The sequence below is a fragment of the Oenanthe melanoleuca genome, chromosome 5, assembly GCF_029582105.1.
Source record: "Oenanthe melanoleuca isolate GR-GAL-2019-014 chromosome 5, OMel1.0, whole genome shotgun sequence".
Taxonomy (NCBI): Eukaryota; Metazoa; Chordata; class Aves; order Passeriformes; family Muscicapidae; genus Oenanthe; species Oenanthe melanoleuca.
In genome coordinates, this window is record NC_079339.1 from 35,000,910 (window position 1) to 35,020,655 (window position 19,746).

General features: G+C 37.7%; 1 protein-coding gene across 4 annotated transcripts in view; it reads left to right on the top strand.

Annotated features, from left to right (window-relative positions):
- Positions 1–594: 594 nt before the first annotated feature.
- Positions 595–19,746, top strand: part of NUBPL (NUBP iron-sulfur cluster assembly factor, mitochondrial) — a 76,250-nt gene continuing 57,098 nt past the window's right edge. Inside the window, exons 1-4 of one of the 4 annotated variants that reach the window (XM_056493928.1) lie at positions 595–738; positions 1,539–1,686; positions 6,534–6,568; positions 17,173–17,263. In XM_056493928.1, the coding sequence (XP_056349903.1) occupies positions 634–738; positions 1,539–1,686; positions 6,534–6,568; positions 17,173–17,263 (379 nt within the window). In that variant the 5' untranslated portion in view covers positions 595–633. Of the gene's footprint in view, positions 739–1,538; positions 1,687–6,533; positions 6,569–17,172; positions 17,264–19,746 lie in introns of those variants that run through there. The other 3 variants (XM_056493929.1, XM_056493930.1, XM_056493932.1) reach the window with 3 other exon arrangements.

Genomic DNA, 19,746 nt, shown 5'->3' on the forward strand with positions numbered 1-19,746 from the left:
TGTGCTTTAGTATTATTAAAAAACCCCAATCAACCAAAAAACCTAAATCAAAATAAGCAAAAATACCCCCCACCAAGCATCTGACGGCATCTGACTCGGTTACAGGTCCCTTTGTTCTCTCAGGTAGTGACCCAAAGGAAGAAATGGGATATATTTATTATATTTGTAGAGGACAGAAACCAAGACAGGACCGAGTCCTTGCCCAACCATTTTGCGGGCCGAGATGCGAATTCAGAATGCACCGAGGAGCCGAAGGAGCACTGCGGAGAGCGCCAGCACGAGCCTCTGCGGGGACAATTACAGCATACTGAGGAATTAGCCCGGGGCAGTTTGCAATGCTGCAAACTTGGTGGTGGTGCAAAACTCGCTGCTGATCCCTCGGCCCGGTTTCCCTACAGACAGCGGCAGGGATCTGCTTTCCGTGCTGCGGCTTCCCAGTGCCACCGCTCGGCGGGAGGGCGCGGGTCTCTCCCCCATCTCCGGAGCCTCCGGGCGCCGCACGCTCGGCTCCGGCGGGCCGGGCCCACCCAGCGCCAGCCGCGCCGGCGGGCAGCGGGCGGGCGGAGCGGCGCGGGGGGCGGGCCGAGGCGCGGCCGCGCGGCGCCATCTCAGCGCGCCGGGGCGGCCGCGGGCATGGGAGGCGCTGCGTGGCGCTGGGCGCTGCGTGCCGCTCGCCTGCTGCCCGGCGCCGGCGGCGGGAGGGCTCCGGCGGCGCGGCGGGGCGGCCCGGGCTCCGCGGTGAGTGCGGCGGGAGCTCCGGGCCGGGCTGTCCCTGTGCTGGCGGGGTGCCGTGGGGGCGGCAGGCGGGGCGGTCTGTCCGTGCGCGGGAGCCCTGGCGGCCGTGACTGCGGCGGCCGGTTCATCATCGCCTGCGGGAGGGGATGCGGTGGCTGCAGGCGCCGGGGCAGCGGCGGGGCGGGAGAGGGAGATGGGTGGGCTCTACCACCGTTTACCCGGTCTAGCGTGAGCTCCGTGGCGGTACCGATGTGCCAGCCGGGAGCAGGCGGGCCGCTGCCTGCCGGGATGCTCGGCTGGGCTGCTCGGTCCGTCCAGCCGTGGGCCCGCCTGGCTGTTGTGCGGCAGGAGCGGCGGAGTGGGGCTCGCTGCAGCGCTCCCGCACCGGCTCAGGGCACGGACAGCGCTCGGACAGCCCCGCTCTCAGCGCCTCGCGTTCCTGCCCCTTCGCTGCTGCCGGGTTTGTTCTGCCTGAAACAGAAGGACTGCCAAGTTAGTCTGTTTCATAAAGCTTCCGACTTTTAAGCAGTGTTTTGGTTTATTTCAGCACAATTCTTTTTCTTTGACTGTAAAGATCAATCATATTTAAGTGTTTGTCAAAAAACCATGCGACTGGTGTTAAGTTGTCCCAGTCCTTGCCTGCCTGTGAAGCAGACTCCCTTTGGGAGAGCCCCTGTGCAGAATGTTATTCTAGACAAGTGGTGAGAATCTCTCAGTGTGCAGGTAGGTTTCCTCCTGTCAGCTTTCTCTGTTGAAACTGCAGGTTGGTGCACATGCATTCACTTGCTTTTTGGTTTTGTTAGTCCTCAAGCTCTGGGGATGAGGCTCTGAGGGACAAACGTGCTCGGATCCTGTCACGAGGGCTGCCGAAGCAGAAGCCCATAGAAGGAGTTAAGCAGGTGGTGGTTGTGGCTTCTGGAAAAGGGGGAGTTGGAAAATCAACAACAGCAGGTAAGATTTCTTTATTTTTGTTTATTTTTAAAAATTTTTCCATAATTCCCTTTGCACATTTTGTAGTATTTTGTATGGAATATTTAGATGCTTATGTCATTACCTTGTAATTGGGTTCCATAATGCTTCCCTGCATCTCTGTCAAGTCTCATTGCAGCCATTGAGAATCTACTCGGATACAGAAATCTTGCCTTTAACTTAGGTGTGAATTGAGCTTTGAAATTGTATCTTTGTAATAGTGCAGTGCTGTCCTGAGACAGTGGGACGTCTGATGATATAGGCTGAGGTGAATGGGATCATGCATATGCTAGTGCAGTGACACTGTTCTTCCTTCCCTGGCCACTTAGATGTGCCTTACAGTGCCTTTCTGTAGAGGATACTAATATTTAGAAAGTTTCAAGATCAGGACTCTGTTCAGTTTTCTCAACTACTTCTATAGATGTTTTATAAAGAAAAAGTGAAACAGTACTTATAAACCACATAATTGATCAGAGCTTTGTGAAGCACCTTGAACTCTTCTCTCAACACCACCATTAAGTTTTAAATCAATTTTTCTGTAATTTTTTCTCTTCCACCTAGTAACATGGGTTACCAGTACTGCAGAAATTGACTTGAACTTAGATAAGTATCAGAATGGAAAAATATTTGTTGTGCTGGAAAATATGGTGTCCTTCTTACAGTGGTGGTGGATGAGGAAAGAGTCACCGGTGTCATGGACCGGGACTTATGCAAAGCGTTTGGCACTGTCCTGCATGGCATCCTTGTCTCTGAACTGGAGAGACTGGGAGTTGATGGATGGACCACTTGGTGGATTAGGGATTGGCTGGATGGCTGCATTGTGTCCAGGTCTGGGTCCCCCAGCATAAGAAGAACCTGTGAGAGTGTGTCCAGCAAGATGATCAGAGGGCTGGAGCACCTCTGCTCTGAAGACAGGCTGAGAGAGCTGGGGTTGTTTAGCCTGCAGAAGAGAAGGCTTTGGGGAGACTCTTAGAGAACCTTCCACTACTTAAAGGGGGCTTACAAAAGGAAGGAGCATGACTTTTTATGTGGGCAGATAGGACAAGGGTGAATAGTTCTAAACTAGAGCTAGAAGTGGAGACATGTAGATTAGGACTAGGAAGAAATTCTGTACTGTGAGGGTGGTGAAGCACTGGAGCAGGTTGCCCAGATAAAGGATGGTTGTCCCATCCCTGGAAGTGTTAAAGGACAGGTTAGATGGGGTTTTGCACAACCTTGTCTAGTGGAAGGTATCCCTGTCCATGGCAGGGGTTTGGAGCTGGGTCATCTTTGGGGTCCCTTCCATCCCAAACCATTCTATGATTCTATGACACTGAAAGTAAACTTATTTGAGAAGATCTTTGTAAAGTGTTAGAAATTTGTTTAAAGATCTCAGCATCTAGACCAGAGAAGAGTCAAGCTTAGTTGAAGGACATCTGCTGTTCATCTCTATGTGTTGTGAATAACACATGGGTACACCTTTAATGTATCATTTTGGGGTTTGTATTTCAGCCATGCTTGAAATGGACTGATACTCTAATAATTTCTAGAACAGACTAACATGATATCTGTACTAAAAGTAACTGTTCTTTAAAAAAAAGGATTTTTTCTATTTGTCTTCTGTCTATCATATACATAGGATACACCTACCTGTACAAAGTCATGCAAAACAATTAAAACTTCTGTTTCTTAGTCATCAGAAGGTATATCATTATAATACATAGACTGGTTATTGCAGGTTACTAAAAATACCAAATACCAGTTCATCAATTTACAATTTACAAAATGAATATAATTTGATGAGTAAATGCAGATTTTTCTCTTCATGTCTGCAAACAAATATCTGAATTTAAATTCTTGTAACTGGCATCTGTGTGCAATTTCTACAGAAAATATAGCACTTGTATAAATAATGTTTAAAGCTGTAATTTCATTCCTATGCATTTAAAAATAAAATTCAGGGTTCAACAAGCATTAAATAAAATATTTGAAATGTAAATGAAAAATTTGCATGTATCTGTAATGGGCAGCCTTTTAAAATTAATTTTTTAATTCTTAATATTGATAAGGAAATTTATATTCTTGTTTATTACAATGAGGATAAATTTCATGGTTCAGATGAACAACTGAATTTCAGGTAACTTGTATAAACAAAAGTATTATGTGGCATCATTACTGAATTATGTACTTAAAATTCTATTCTTACTTGAGGTTTGTGGGAAACATGTTTAGTGACAACTCTGCTGATGCATTTTGAGAGCAGGAATTAAAAAGTAAGGAGATTAGTAAGCGCCTCTATTTCCTAAAGCACCACAGAAAATGTCATCAGTGTGTGCATGTCAGAAGGCCTGTCAAGGCTTTTTTTTTTTTTTTTTTTTTTTCCTCCAGTATAGTTGAGTTTCAGTTGCTCTGGATCTCCATTTCCAGAAAAGAGTATTTGCATTCTGGTCAAGTTTGTAGGGTCATTCCCTAACCTGTTGAATAACTCATTCTGTTTATTGCATATGGCTTTCATGTTGTAGTCTCTCTTGCTTCCAGTGCCTTTTGGTCTTCTGAAATCAGTGTAGTCAAAAGGTTAGAAGAAATTATGTTACTGAAACAATATTTTTCAATCCACGTTTAAATACTTTGATTTTTTTGTTGTTGTTTCTATTTGTCTAATGTGTTGCTTTGTTTCTTTGCTGTGTTCCCTGTCACTTTCCTGTCAAGTTTCTGTCTTTTAATGGCATTCTTCTATATTTACCACATCTGTCCAAAGTCTGGGGTTTTTTGTTTTTTGTTTTTTGTTTTTTGTTTTTTTTGTTTTTTGTTTCTTTGTTTTTAGTTCTTGCTCATCTGTTCCCTTTTTACACTACCCTAAAGATGAGAGTACTGAAGAAAATTGATCCTGACATGAGAATAAGTCAAAAAGCAGTCTTGAAAGAGGGGAAATTTTTAATTTATTGAAAGTCTTATTATCAGCTGTGGAAGTAAAAGAAAATTCAAGGCTGGTGTTCTTGCTCACATTCTGCTAATCCTGATATTTGAGGAGAATACAAAAACTGACTACATGGACCTTTAGACATTTTTAACAAAGACTAAGAGGCTGAGATTTTTTCCATTATTGTTCAGGGAAGCTGATAGTTTGACCATGCCTTGACTATATCTCAGTCATATTGACTGCATTTTAACTTTTTCCCTCTTGCATACTTTTATTCTGCATGTAGGATGTACTGTTACTGAAACTTCTTTGATTTTGAGCCTTCTTTATATGCTAAAATATTCTCATAAACTCTATTTCTAAATGGCCATTACATTGAGATGTAGATATTGAAGGTTTCCTTCCAAAGTTTATCTAAATTATCTATAGGTATTTTACTGATGATGTGTATTAACCATGTCAGATACAGACACACAGCTGGCTCTTTACTTGTCTGATTTTGGACCAAGAAGTTTTCTTTGTATTGTTAGCTGAGTGTTCGGAGAGTTCAGCTGTGCTTTTTGTTCCTGGGACTAGTTTGGATTTGGAAGTTAGAAAGTTGGAAGTTAAAAAATATTCCTTATTGAAGAAGCATTGTGGATCATACTTTAATTTTCACACATGAAAGCTGTTTAAGATGATAGATGTGTATAGTGACTTTAAGAAAGTCTTTGTTTCCTTTCTTCAGGTTTCAGATGGTGAATTTTCCTCTGATTCAGGGAATGGTTAATTGAGCGTTTGTTTAAATATCATATTGAAGAATAAAATCTATGCTCTTTGTTAGTGTAGGAGGAAGGAGGCTGTGTCTCTCTGAGAGAGCTGTACAGTTGTCCTTGTTAACTCCCAACTGTTTTGTTTGAAGGAATTTAGCTTTCTTGGTGTTAAGTTCTTCAAGACATGAATCTGGCTCCCCAGCATCTTCTCAGAACTTTTGTATTCTCCCAGCAGAACAAGACTGATTGCAGCTTACCTTTTTTCAAAGAGTGACATACAGCAACATGTAAAGGAAACAAAAGGTGTTACCCAAGAAAGGGTTGTGTGTGTTGGATTTTTTATTGTGTTTTTTTTTTCTTCTAAAACATGTAGCTTTTTGGATTATAAAAATTACTATTTGTTTATACCAAAACTTCTAGGAGGTGTCCCAACATAACTGAAGCTAGTGAGCCATTAAAGACACCATTTGCACATGCTATTTTATTATGAGTGTTAAGTACTGATGGAAATGTAAAAGCTTTAAACAAACAGTCTTTTTAGCTGCTTCATCTTTTTCTTTTTTTTTTTTTTTTTTTTTTTTTTTTTAGTTTCAAATGCTTTCAGGTAGATGTTACTTTTTCTGACATAAAAATCAAGTGAAAAGCACCTTCTTCCAGAAAACAGCTCTATTCAATGTATCACAAGAAATAAAAAAAAAGGGATACAATCATCTTTTTGGTCACTTGTTTTAATAGTTTATGTCAATGCTTACTTAATTAGTAGTCTTATGAGTGAACATTAGAGAGTGTGGTGGTTACTGATAGTAGGGTTAACTTAGTTTTACAGTATGGTGTCCACTTTCAAAAGTGGGTACTTCCAAATGTTTTTCTTAATGTTATTATTTGGCAAGATACTGAGTTATTTTGCAGTGTAGAAACTGAAAGTCTGCAGGTTTTTGCAGATAAACTTGAGTTTGTTTGCTGGTTGGAAAAGACAGACTGAAATGTAGGTGCTGCTGCCACCTAAACTGCAAATGTTGTAAAGATGCAAGGAGCTGAGAACTGAGATGATGATGTAATTATTAAATAAGTGTGATGTATTTATATTCTCTTGTTAGCAGTGATAACATTCTCAATATTTAGAAACTAAGTTTTCCTGCACTTAATCTTTCTGTTTTTCCTCTTTTTCTTTCTTACAGTAAATATTGCCCTTGCCCTAGCAGCAAATGATTCGGTAGGTGAGCATTTAATTTATCAGCTTTAATGTGAAATGTTTGTCATAAATAAAATAGTTACTGCTGTGGGCAGTCACATACATTTAATGTAATTCATGTTTTTATTTAGTTAATTTATACTTGTTTTTGATGGGCTTTTGAGTTTCTGTCAGTTTGTTTATATTTTATCAGTACCATAACTTAGTAGTCTCATCCTACATCTGGGCTGGGCTCTGTCCTTTCCCTGGAGTGTCACTGAATTGAACTGCAATTCTGGAAGGCTGTGTAGATATCATAGAGAATGCTTCTGCAGGTTGGAGACAATAAATAATTAAATTCTGTCACTTCAGAACACTGACTTGAAAAAAAATAGGAGTTAGTGCTGAATAATGTCTAAAACTAATGTCCACAGATTTACTGCTTCTGGAGAAATTCTGTATAAAAATACTTTATAAATAGCTAAGGCAAAAAAGCTCTCAAAAACTATGTATCTTCCCTAAAGCTTGGAAATACAATTTTTTGAGTGATTTCCTAGATTGATAGTACTAAAACTGTTGCCTGGACTATAAATAGATGGTAGAAACCATTCAAGAATAAAAACCACAGGTGTTTATTATGTCCACCTACTGCTGTAGACTGGGAATAGTTGCATTGTGCACATTATTGCCACACAGATAGAAGCAAGCCTGCTTTTCAATGGGAGGGTGTATAATGCAGGCTTTGTACTCATAAAACATTAAATACAAAGTATCCTCACGTACTTTAATCAGGCAGATATAGCATCTTCGTGTTCTTGTGAAAGACAAGTAAAACAAAAAACAGCAGGTAGAATGAGCAAGGGCTACAGCAATCTGCAAGCTCACTGGAGAAATTTTGTAAAAGATTTAAATATATTTCCATAAACTCACTCACACTTAATAAGAAAAGTGTTTAAAGCTGTTACATGAAATATGTACTGTTTGTGATGGCATCTGATCTTGTTATTTCACAGTCTTTAATTCTGTGTTTTAAATAGGCTGTTGGAATAATTGGATCTCAGATAAAAATCTGTCATCGTGAAAAGCAAAACAGCTTAAATGGTTCCTTCTGATCAACTTTAAAACATGGCATTTGCTCTAATACTTTTGCAAAACAAATACCAGTCTGCAATGTGATCTGTGTTGTGGGATGGTTGTTGAGTAGCTCCATGGAAACCATGTTAACCAATTGCACTTGACTTTCTGTACCAGCTTTTAAGATGGTGTCTGATACTTCTCAGACATGCAGTTTTATGCATTTAAAAAAATATATTTAGATAAAATATCTCGTAGTAATTCTGACATACAAAAGTTTTGGGATTATGCCCTTTATTAGGAGTTTTGATGTTAGAATTATTGTGTTAAGTTGGAGGCCAGCATCTGGTGGATGTTGATCAATAAAGAACAGCTGAAACTAATGTAATAGCTGTGAATTGTGTGCACTGGTGGTCACAGGTTAGCAAGCTGTTACTGTGGTGAAATTGTGCATTGATGTAGTTATGAGTTAGAAAGTATGATATTGAGGTGGATTAAATAAACAACTGTCATGTTTGTTCATGCATAAATATATTTTTTCTTCTGTGGTTAATTTTCCTTAAGATAATGATGGTATGCATCATGTTTATGTTTAACCTTTGGGTTTGAAGTTTCTGGTTTGTGTAATTTGTGTAATCACATTGATTTCAGTTCATTAATTTTGTGAGATAATCTCTGTGACCTTCTTCCAGGCTGGAACTGTCCAGTGCTCTCAATTCTAGAAATCATTGCAATTTTCGGTTTTGTAATGGCGAATGAAGTAAATAAGGAGGTTGTTTTTCAGAGTCCATTGGTGCCTCCTGCTGTATTTTATAGTGCATTTCTTTGTCCTCAGCTATGCATCAATAGTTGCCTTTATTTTACATCTAGTAACTACTGGTTATGCCTCACCTTGCCATGGTTTTTGTTACCTTTATTGCTATTGTAAGTTCATCTCTTTCAGAAGAAGCAGTAATGATTGTTAGTAGACCAGCACTTCAGGAGGCCCCTGCTACTTCATTAACAGTCCTTATGTCTCTTATGAACAAAACACAAATTTCTAGAAACTGATCTTGAGATTGGTGTACTGCTTAAAGGAGGAAAGAAAAGACTTGTGGAGGAAAATAGGTCACCATGACTATAAAGGTCTGTTCTTCCTTCATTAGTCTGTGTTACAAGTTCTATGCTTGTGACTGGTGTTCTTTGTCTAAGATAAAGCAGGTTACAGACTATTGAAAATAACTGTTTTCTGGTGAGTGAGATGTGTGAAAGATGCTGTCCTCTCAGAAGAGATTGGATTAGAGTAGATTCTTGCTGCTTGCAGTAACAGCTGTGACGTTGTTTGGCGTATCGCAAGTTAGAAGATTAACAGTCGAAGTGCAAAGGCTTTTTTGTACTCTTGATAAAAGAAAGCATCCTTCTATCTTTTAAAAATCTACATTCTGTAGTTAAAAACCAAAATAACCCCACTGTTTCAATTGATATATGTATTTTAAATTTTTCTTTAACATGGAAGCTTTTTCAGTTACTGTAGTGGTGGTCTGAAATACTAAGGCATCAGCAGAGCCTTGGACATTGCCACGGTCACACAGTGTTGTTGGCAGAGCTGGGATTAGAACTTTAGAGTTCAAAGTCTTGCATGCTGGTGCTCAGTCTGCTTTGCATATTTTTACCTCATGGTTACAGAGTAAATAATTCAAGACAGAAGTTCATTTAGATGCTTAGATACCATGTCCAAGACAGAGAAGGGTTTTTTTTCCTCCCTTTTTGTTGGTTGGTTGGTTGGTTTTGTTTTTTGATTCAGAGCCAGGGAGGACAAGCAGGGCAGCCTCCTATTCCTTCCTGGAATATTAGTTTTTTTTGGTACCTGTCGTAGATGGATTAGTTAAGAAATACATAAACTCTTGTGTCTGTAACAAGGCCTATCAATTTATACAGTGTTCTTTTTGTGTTAAGAAATAACTTAAAGTTTTACCCTTGTGTCCTATTGTTAATTGCATGCTTAGTTTGACAGCTGATTCTTTTCATTCTTTTGATGTACCAGCAGTCAGTTGTGCTCCCCTAGGAGCACTTGGGAAGAATTTTTGGATTTTGTGCCAGGACAATTCGTATTCAGACTAGAATGACTATTTATGAAAGCTGCCTGGCCAGAGACAATTTATTATAGTAGAAACAAGTTGAATTAATAGATGGCAGCAATAATAGGGTAGGGATTGCTTGTTTATGAACAGAGTATTTTAGTGAGCAAACACCAGCTGTGCATGACTAAGGATGGCACAAATCCAGTTGGGAGTCTGCATGCTTGTGCTGTCACTGTGAGGCAAGCTCCCCAGTCAGATTTCCTTTGGCTCGCCTTTTCCTTCGGCAAGATTTACATTTGCACTATACGATGAAATGGTTTTTTGTGCTGTAAAGGACAGAGGAGCAAGAAGTAAAACCATATGGACCGAGTTAGCATGTCTGCATAAGCAAGTGGCTTCTGCCTGCAGTACTGGGGGCACTTGTTGAAGGGCAGCAGTTTTCCGTATTCCAGCGTAGCCCTGCGCCGGGGAGTGACTGGGTCGTGCAGGACCTAGACGTGAAGTGATGGGTGAAGGGTGATTTTGATGGGGGGGAGCGGATTTCCCGGTTCTCCCGAGACGGGCCCGGCAGGGGGCGCGCGGGACGCGGGCGCTGAGGGCGGGGAGAGCCCGCTCGCGTCCGGAGTGTCCCGGAGCGGGGAGGGCCCGCTCGCGTCCGGATGGTCCATAGCACCGAGCCCGCTCGCGTCCGGAGTGTCCCGGAGCACCGAGCCCGCTCGCGCCCGGATGGTCCATAGCACAGAGCCCGCTCCGTGCCCGGGTTGTCCCGCAGTAGGGAGGGCCCGCTCTGCTCGGAGCCGGGAGCCGCGCCCGCCTGGCCGAGCCATGGAAACAGCGGCGGGGCACGGCTCACGCCTGTGCGCTCAGTTACTGCAGAGCGGTGGTGCAGATAGCAGCCGGCCCTCCGTGTGAACTCACTGCTGTGCTAATGCAGTTCATTTTAATGTCTTCAAACCGTGTGTTTAATCAAAACCCACTCATTCTGAAATTACTCAAAAGCCACCCCTACTTACTTTATTACTCTTCTTACATTCCAGTTTTTTTAATTTTTTTTTATTTTTATTTTTTAAATATTTGGCTCGTGTAATTAAACCATTTGTCCATCTGACTGCTCATTCATAGACTTTACAATGCATATAGATTCCTTGATGGTAAAGGAAAAAATTCCATGTTGGAAACCAAATAAATCTAGAAGAATTTAGACAATAATGGGGTTCTTCTCTGAGTAATCATAGCATGAAGGCAAGTTTTGACTTGTTTTGGCCACTTCCTATGTAGCTTTTCTAGTTGTTTGGGTTTGATTTCTAGGTATCTTTAACTCTGTTGCATAGAGTTAGAAGAATAAGAAGACTTAAATCATTGTAGCAAAGATCTTCATATTTGTTTTTTAATGCTGAAAAGTTTCAGTGAAGCCGGAGATGCCAGTTAGAATTGACTTGTTTTATTTGAAATGATAGCTTAGCTTCTAGATCAATTGAAAAAAAATGAGATAATAAAACTTTAAATTTTAACTGTTTTTCTAAGAAAAAAAGAACAAAAATATATTTTAGCATAGACCTTCTAAAATGTATTACTTAAATCAGATAAATACGTGCTTAATTTGAAGAAAATTTCCTCTTCAATTTGTTTGCTTTGAAGTTAAATACCTGTATCTTTAGTCTTACAGTCATTGAAAGTCCAGTGCAGATACCAAGAGACTGATGTGAAAGGTGGACCCTTTTTTATAATAATTTGATAAGCTGTGAAAGTGGAGAGGCATCTTGTAGAGATGTGGTAATGCTGGGGATTCTGTTTTGGTAATTTATTTTTCAAATGGTTCTGTATCGAATTTTTTTTTTTTTTTCAGCATGATGGATAATATGCAGAAAGGCCAAACAAGGTTGAATTACTGGTACACAATTGTTAAGAACATTGAGTAGGAGCTACTGCAGGCTGGAAAAGAAGTGCTGGAGAAATCCTGTGGCTGGCAGAAAATTGGAAATGCTTCATATAAGGGAAAAGGGCTTTTAAACCAGCAGCAGACAGAGTGTTCAAAGCAAGTTTGCATTTCTAGGATAGAGTGAAGAAACTGCAGTGGTACATTTTTGGATTTAATCCAATTTACAACTAGGGACTTAAATGGTCTGCAGCTGAAAGACTTAGAGAATTAAGGATTAAAAGATGGCTATTCATTGTGTCAGTATGTCAAATGAGGAATCCATAGCCTATCCTGATTTTGAAGTTCCCTTTTGTCCTATGTGTTGCTGCTTGCACTTTGGGATTAGCTCTAAGTCTATAATGACATTAAAAGGGTAAATTGAGAGTCCTGGTGGTGGATTAAGAGTACCAGCTTTAAGGTAACTGGCACCTTCACTTAGCAAAGCTGGAATTTCTATCTTTGGAATGGACTACAGCTGCTGAGTATTGGGAGAACTTCTACTGTATAGAACAATAACAGCTCATTAACCTGTGCCTTTATCCCTCCTAGGCTAAACACCAGGGAACTCTGGTGGATAGCAGGGTTTACTTCAAAGGAAAATAATATCTAGTAGCATCCAGTGGGGATACATATGCTCTACCAAGTATGGGAAAAAGTCCCAGAAAAAATGAGCAAAAATAAAATTAGTGCTGTCAAAGAGTCTCTGGATGTTTAGCAGTAGCATAGGCTATGTTGATTAACAGCTATTTATAGCAGTTTTTTGTGAACTCTTCTTTTTATTATTCTTTTTTTCTCTCTGTTGATATGAAGTCTTTAATCAGGTCTGTTCCTCAAAAAAGCATTTGGCTACTAAAAAATTAGTATCACCAGATTCTCTGTTTCATGCAGAGAGGTACTTTGTGATATATGAATGAAACTGGTTGCATTTGGTTGAAAATTTTTTACTGGAAAATATAATTGATTTCATATTTAATATTCCCTGAAAAACAGAAAAGAGAACCTACGTAAAGTGTAGGGAGGGGCAAAACCATTCTTAAAGATCTGCTCAAAGAGCTAAAAGGAGGAAGATAATTTTGTCATTAGCATTAATTTATGCCACCTGAACAAGTATTATGTACAGTAACATTTGCCTGCCTAAGAGAACAAACATAATGGCAATTGAATGCTTTCTAATCTGCATGAGGAAAAGGAGGCAAAGTTTATTGGTTTTTTTTACATGGCCTCTGCCAGGTCTTTGGCCTTCAACAATTTCATTTTAGTTTTTTCCTCTAAAAGAGTTACAACCAAGTTCAGAGCTTGAAAATCATTAATTTAGAATAATGCTGTCTTCCAAATCTCTTATTACTCACAAGGCAGTGGCCAGGTTCAAGGACTAAGCTGAAATTTAATTATGTAGAGAATCTTGCCAGAGAAGGTAAAGGAAAGGATCTTTTTAGTGAGGTTATCTGTGCCTGTAATTTGTACACTGCACAAAAAGAAGCTGTAGAATTCTCACCTCTCAGGGATATCTGCAAGAATATCTCCTTTGTTTATTGATGTAGCATTTAGTTTTCTTGTAAATATAGAATCTGTACCTGTGACTGTGAAAACTGGTTTTTGATTCTTGTGTAGGTGAGAGAAGTTTCTAAATTAGAATGGAAATTTCATTGTATTTTAATGGGTTAAGAGCTGCAGTGATTATGTAACTTAGAGTACCTCATGAAGAATGTTTGTCAGAAATCTTTAGAGAGGTCTGATGGGCAAAGTAAAATTTTGCTGAGTAGATTAGTGATAGTGAAGTAGAAAGAATTACTTAGTCAATGATGAAGATGAAGAGGACTGGTAGTATTCTTTATTATGTAAAATTTTCATGTTCTTGAGGTCACCAGTGATCAGATAAGGCCATTATAGTACCAGTACTGCAAAAATAGGAAATCCTAGCAGTAGTTAGCCTGTTCTAGAGACTGTTTACCTACAGTGGGGGAACTTTAAAAGCATTGATAAGAAGGTAAATGTGAATATTTGTGAGTTTTTAAGTATAGCTTTTGCTGACATGGGAGTACTTCTGTATTTTCATGTCCTGACATTAGGTTTATTTCTAATTTCATGGTTTCTGCCTGATGGAATTTTGATAAGGATCTTATGCTGCATGAAGAGGTCAATGACACTGCATGTGTTTGTATATTTTTTCAAAGTTGCTTCCAGTGATGTGATTAAATCATATGGGAATGGTTACATTGTCACTTACTGCAGAACTTGTAGTAAGGCAACCAAAAAATAAGGTCTCTAGAAAATACTTTCCAAGTGTAGTAACTTGGGGATTGATTCAAACTTTCTTTCACAGCTGGGCAGATGAAAGGAGAAGGACAAATGTTAACTCGGGAACAGCTGTTTTGAGCTTGGTTATTGCTATGCCATCTGGAGAGATGGAATGCTGTTTGTTTAATAGCACAGGAGAGAACTATGTTTATAAGGAGAAAATACAGTCATAAGGAGATGGTGGAGTTGAATTTTCTGAATCCTTGTCCTGCCAGGGCGCCAAGGGATGCTATAGGAGTGGCATGTGCTGTGCTCTGAAAAACATTTAGTAGCAGGGGGACTTCTATTTCCTTGGGTGTGCTTTAAGTATTGCGTTTCTGTCTGTGTAATGAGTATTACTTAAGAAAAAAAAAGATGCAAAAGATTGGTGTGAGAAGTATATGCATATCAAAATAATGTCAGAGGACATAAGAGGACTCTTAGAGCTTTTTCCCCTTCTCCTTTTTTCTTAAGTTTTTTGGTCATGCTATTGATTCCCCATAATCTACTCTTTCTGCCCAGATGTTTTTTTTTTGAATCTTGTCTGATGTTATATAAGTTTTCTTAGGATTTGTTTTAATACATCGATGCTTTGAAAGATGTGCTGTTTTATGTGAGGTGTGGGTAGTATGGGGAGAAAAAACAATTTATTAAAATTTAATTTAATTTTTAAATTATTGTAACTCATGCATCTGGATTGTATTTCACCCAGCATGAGATGTATCTGGTAATTCTGATTAACAGTTTCATATGATAGCATCCAGGTGTATGCATATTATTTCTTCTCTTGGGGATTTAAAGCATTGTAAATGCTGGAAGAAATTATCTGGACTGTACTGTGCATGTCTTACAAAATCCCTTGGTAGCTGCTATAATATTTTTCTGAGGTAATTAACCCTTGAGTAAAGGGTTATTGACATTCTAGCAATGTTTACTTACTGCGAAAGCAGGGATTGTTGGGATAAAGAAAACCATAGCTTATTGGACCAATGCTTTCTATATAAGCTGCTGCTTCTAGGCAGTGAGCTCTACTTACCTAACATGTTGAATTGCTTGGTGAAGAAAAACCCCCTGCCTTAGGCTATCTTAAGTGAGATTCTGTCAGTGATTTAAAGATTTCTGAAAGGCCTTTTTCCTATAATCCTGTAGAAAGCACTGTGCTTACAGGAGCACTTGGGCTTTTGTTAACATAGAAGCTTGAGAACCTGTTAATTATTCTTCTGTTTGAAGACAACTATTTTATTGAGCCATATCCATGAATGAAAATGGTGCATCTCAGAAACAAGCACTTTTCTTACTTTTGAAGAAGTGTGTAAGTTTTTTAGAGAAACAGTTAGGTTTATTGCATTAGCTTGGTAATTTAAAGTAGTAGCTGAACATGTAAAGTTCTCTAGGATGCTTTTCTCCAGTGTGGATGTATTTATTCTTTATTTCAGGAAATTCTGTACACTTAGGTTGGATAGTATAGATATAGTAGATGCAGTGCTGCTGACTCCTAAGAATAAGTGGCTTGTAGTGGTGAATACCTGATTATGTCCAGGAGGTCATAAAGTCATTCTAATTAATTTAAGTCATCTTAAATGCTTAGTCACTTTGGGCTGAAAGTGAAACTCTGAGTTGTGAGATGACTGAAGTCAATCAATAGTCACAGTCCTTGCATGAGGGGGAAGATCGTCAAAAATTCAGGGGAAGTATGTCATCAGGTTTAAAACACTATGTAGGTTTTTCAGCAAAAAAACCTACTTGCTTTCATTTGGGTAGGAATTAAGTGGAACAGCCTGTTAGATGATGTTTTGGTGAGTTTGATTAGTTGTCGACACAGATAAAGGGACTGAGTCATGAATCTTTCTAATCTGTTAAAATACGCATTTTGTACAACAATAAAGAAGCTCTAATAGTGTTTTCCACATCTTTAACATACAGATGTGTCTTTTCAATGTTTTTGAAATTGCAGCTTTCAACAATAGGCAAGAAGAATTTGTTACAGTAACTCCTGAACTTTTGTCTAATAGTTTTCACAAGACATTATAAAGAAAAAGTGTTTAAAAAATCTAAATTAAATAATCCATATAATTATATATCCTTTGCTCTGTTTTGCTAATGAAAAGTATATAGAATAACTGAATCCAAATTTGATTGATTTTTGTAGTAAAAACTTATTTTTCAAAGTACATAGTAGATCAAGTATAATGCTTCTTTTTTTACTTATCTTTCTATCTTTCCCATCAAAACTGTGATAACAAAATGTTTTAATATAAGATACAAAGTTAGAAAAGCATCATCCAACCAATGAAGTACACGCTTTGAAACACTGACAGTGGAAGTCTGATATGGCATTGTTGGAAAAACTCCTCTTGCTGCTTTAACCTTTCAAACAAGTTCTTAAACATACTTGTTTGCAATTTTGTAAAATGTTGAATACGGTTAGCTTTCTATATTAGAGAAACTTGACATTCAGCACTTTAAAGGTCTTGCTCTTTACTACTTAATTTGCAGAACTTGGTAATTGGTACTGTCTTCCCATCTGTAGGAAAAATAGTTTAATTTCCATAAAATATGTATGTGTATCTCTTAAAAAATGAATATAGAAAGAAGTTTTGTAAGTCTAGACTACATAGTTGAAATAATTTTTTTTTTAAAGTTTATTGCCTAGTGTACCATATGTAGTTGAATAAACACATTTTTAGCATACTTTTGTGTAAATGTATTTGATTAAAATGTTATGCCCGCTTAATTAGCTTCAAAGACTTGCATTTCAGTAACTTCAAGATGTCTGCAAAAGTGTACTCTGGCCACTTAAATGGAAGATAAAAATATGTTTTTTTGTTTTTCACATTCTTTGTAATCACTAGTATGATTTAAATTGCATTCATTTGCATATACTTACAAACCTCCTGTTTTGTTTGCTTTTTTAGTTTTTTTTGTGTTTGTGTTTTTTGTTGTGGGTTTTTTTTGTGTTTTTTAACAATAAAATTTGATATCGTGTTTGAAAAGTTAAGGTGTTAGTTCTATATAAAAGCACACAGAGTAGATGGAATGTTGCTTAAATATAAAGTCTGTGATCTACACTGTAGTAAGAAACTGTACAAGTGAGGATTCTCTTTATGGAGAACCCATAAAAGTTGCAAAGGCAACTGACCCAACCTGTAGACATTGTTATATTTCGTTCTTAAATTGCTATTTAGAGAGAAGTGAAACAGTGACAACTGATGTGTCAAATCAATATCTTTTATTTCCTTAAATAGTACTGAATTTTGTTCAGCTAATAATACAGAAACGAAGACATTTTGACTATTCCTTCTTTTGTTCTTACACAGACAAAAGAAGTTGGTTTACTTGATGCAGACATATATGGACCTTCAATTCCAAAGATGATGAACCTGAAAGGAAATCCAGAATTAACACCAAGTAAGTAGAAGGGATTTTTAATGCTGCTTTTTCTGTACAGGGATGAGCATAGTCCACTCATGGGTGCTTCCTTGGTGTGGCACAGAAGGGATGCAAACAGAAGAAGAAACTTCTTTGAATATGCCCTGTATTCTGGATAAAGTAATATATTTCCATATACTGATGCATTGCATGTGCTTATACAGACAGCTGTCAAATTGAGTACTTCTACATTTAAGTACCTAGCTTACAAATACAGGTATTATTTAGATAAATTCCTAAGAGAGAAGTAGAGTACTTAGTTTTATTTGTTGAATTTTTGTTGTATCTTTTGAAGTCAAAAGGCTGCTAAGTGATAAATAAATAAATAAATGAGTCTTTTCATGTATCATCAGTAGGATTTGAATTCCTGATACAAATGGAAGTATTCTTGCATTCACTTGGACTTTGAACTCCATTGTGGATATATGTTATACAGGCTGTGTTTTCCTGTAACAGATTTTCTTGCTATGAATTTTGTATTTGAAGTGCATTGTGCAATATGAACACAAAAGGGACTATGTTGTGGTGTTCGTATCTCTCCTCTTTTCATTTTTATGTGATGTTGACTTTTGTTTCTCCATTTTTTCCCTCGCTGTCTGAAAAATGGATTAGATAATTTAGAACTCTGTCATTTTGCTATGTATTTTATCAATCCATAACCAATTTAAATCTGTGTCTTGAGCCACAGATTAAAAAGCAAATTGCCCAGTCTATTTCTTGTGGTTGTACAAGTCAACTTGCTAGGAATTCAAGAACTTAAGATGGTATTCACTCAGATATTGAGCAGCTCAGTTTTCTTTCACTGACTAGATATTTCTGGTAAACAGCTCAATAGAATTCACTGTAAGTTTTGTCTTAGCATGTTTCAAGCATTGTTAGAAGTGCAGAATTCAATGTAATAGAAAAAAATTGGAAGATTTCCATGAACTGAAACTGCTGCTGATGTCTTATAACCACTAACATTTTGATCACTGAAATATATTCCTTCTAGTTCTGTGTGGAATGCACAAGTAAATATCAAGATTTGAGGAACATACCTTTTTTTTTTAACAGACAGAAAAATGAATTTGTATATTTCAAAAGCTTGACAGATGACACAAATCTGCTGAGAAAGACATAGTAATTTGGTATGAATAACAAGATAGAATTTGTATTTCAGGGATTCTGTTCACTACTCTGTGTATTTTTAACTATTGAGTTGAAACTGAAGAATAACAGCAAGAGAAGTACTGTCAATTACGGTTTAATTGCAAAATAGGAATGACATGGGAAACTTCAACTGAAGTTTAATCAAGGATTCCTTTAATGAATGAAAGATGTAGTAAGCTTGCAAAGAAGTGATCAATCATATATATAACATATATATATGTGGCGTAAATATAGGTGTATAGAAATATATTGATATAAAAATATGTATGACTCCTATATTTTTATATGAGGTTTCTTACTGTATTTTCAAGAGTAAAACAAGCTTTGAAGAAATATTGCATAGCAACTGAGAGAGCCCAAGCAGTTCTGTGTTACAGAAGTGCATAAACTATGTCTACATAACAATAAATCAATTAAAGACATTTTTCATAACATAGCAATAAAAAAAAACTGTTTAAAGTCTAAAGCTTACTTCAGTGTGAGGCATGGATTTGAAAATGAATCTGTAGAGTAATCCTGGGAGGTTCTGAGCACTTTTGCAATCTTTGATTTGTTTCTTTTCTCTTCATAAAAAGGGATTAGGGATGCCCAGTACCATACAAAATAAGTCTATGCAATAGTTATTACTTCTGAATAGAAGTTATTATGGTTATGCTATAATTTAAGCATTCAAAATGAATTAGGAGTTCTTAGTGAGGAATCTATAAATGGAAGATACTACATTAATTTAATTTTGAAAACTGTAGTACATTGAAAAGTCTGATAACATTTAATAGGTTGTCATTCAAAATACTTTAACTAAATGGTCAGGGAAATATTGGTTAATAAGTTCACCACAGAGTTACAGAAGTATTACTTCTATTATTTCCCTGAGTAATTTACTTAAAAGCACTTTTCTGGCTTAGTGAATCACATGATTTCATTCTTTTCCTTTTAAATATGCCATTTAAACTAGATGGCAGAGAATAGAAACTATCATATTGCAAAAAACATTTGCCACTTTTCCAGATAGGTAAAGTTTTTTTATTTAGTTTGATTATGAAGGTTTTGGTGGGTAAATCTTTCTGACAGGTGACTCTGTTCTTAGTATTTGAAAACTTTTTGCCATTTTAGGATAGCTTCAGTGTCTTTCATTTCTTAATGAAATAGTATATTCAAAAGATCAGTAGTAGACACCTATTTTCACAATTTAGAATAAAATGTAATTTCTTAGAGGGAGTTAAAATGTTTGACTTCCCCATGGAATCTAATAAAATTGCAGGAACTATGGAAATGGACACCTGAATTTTTTCACTGCGAGACATTTATGTATC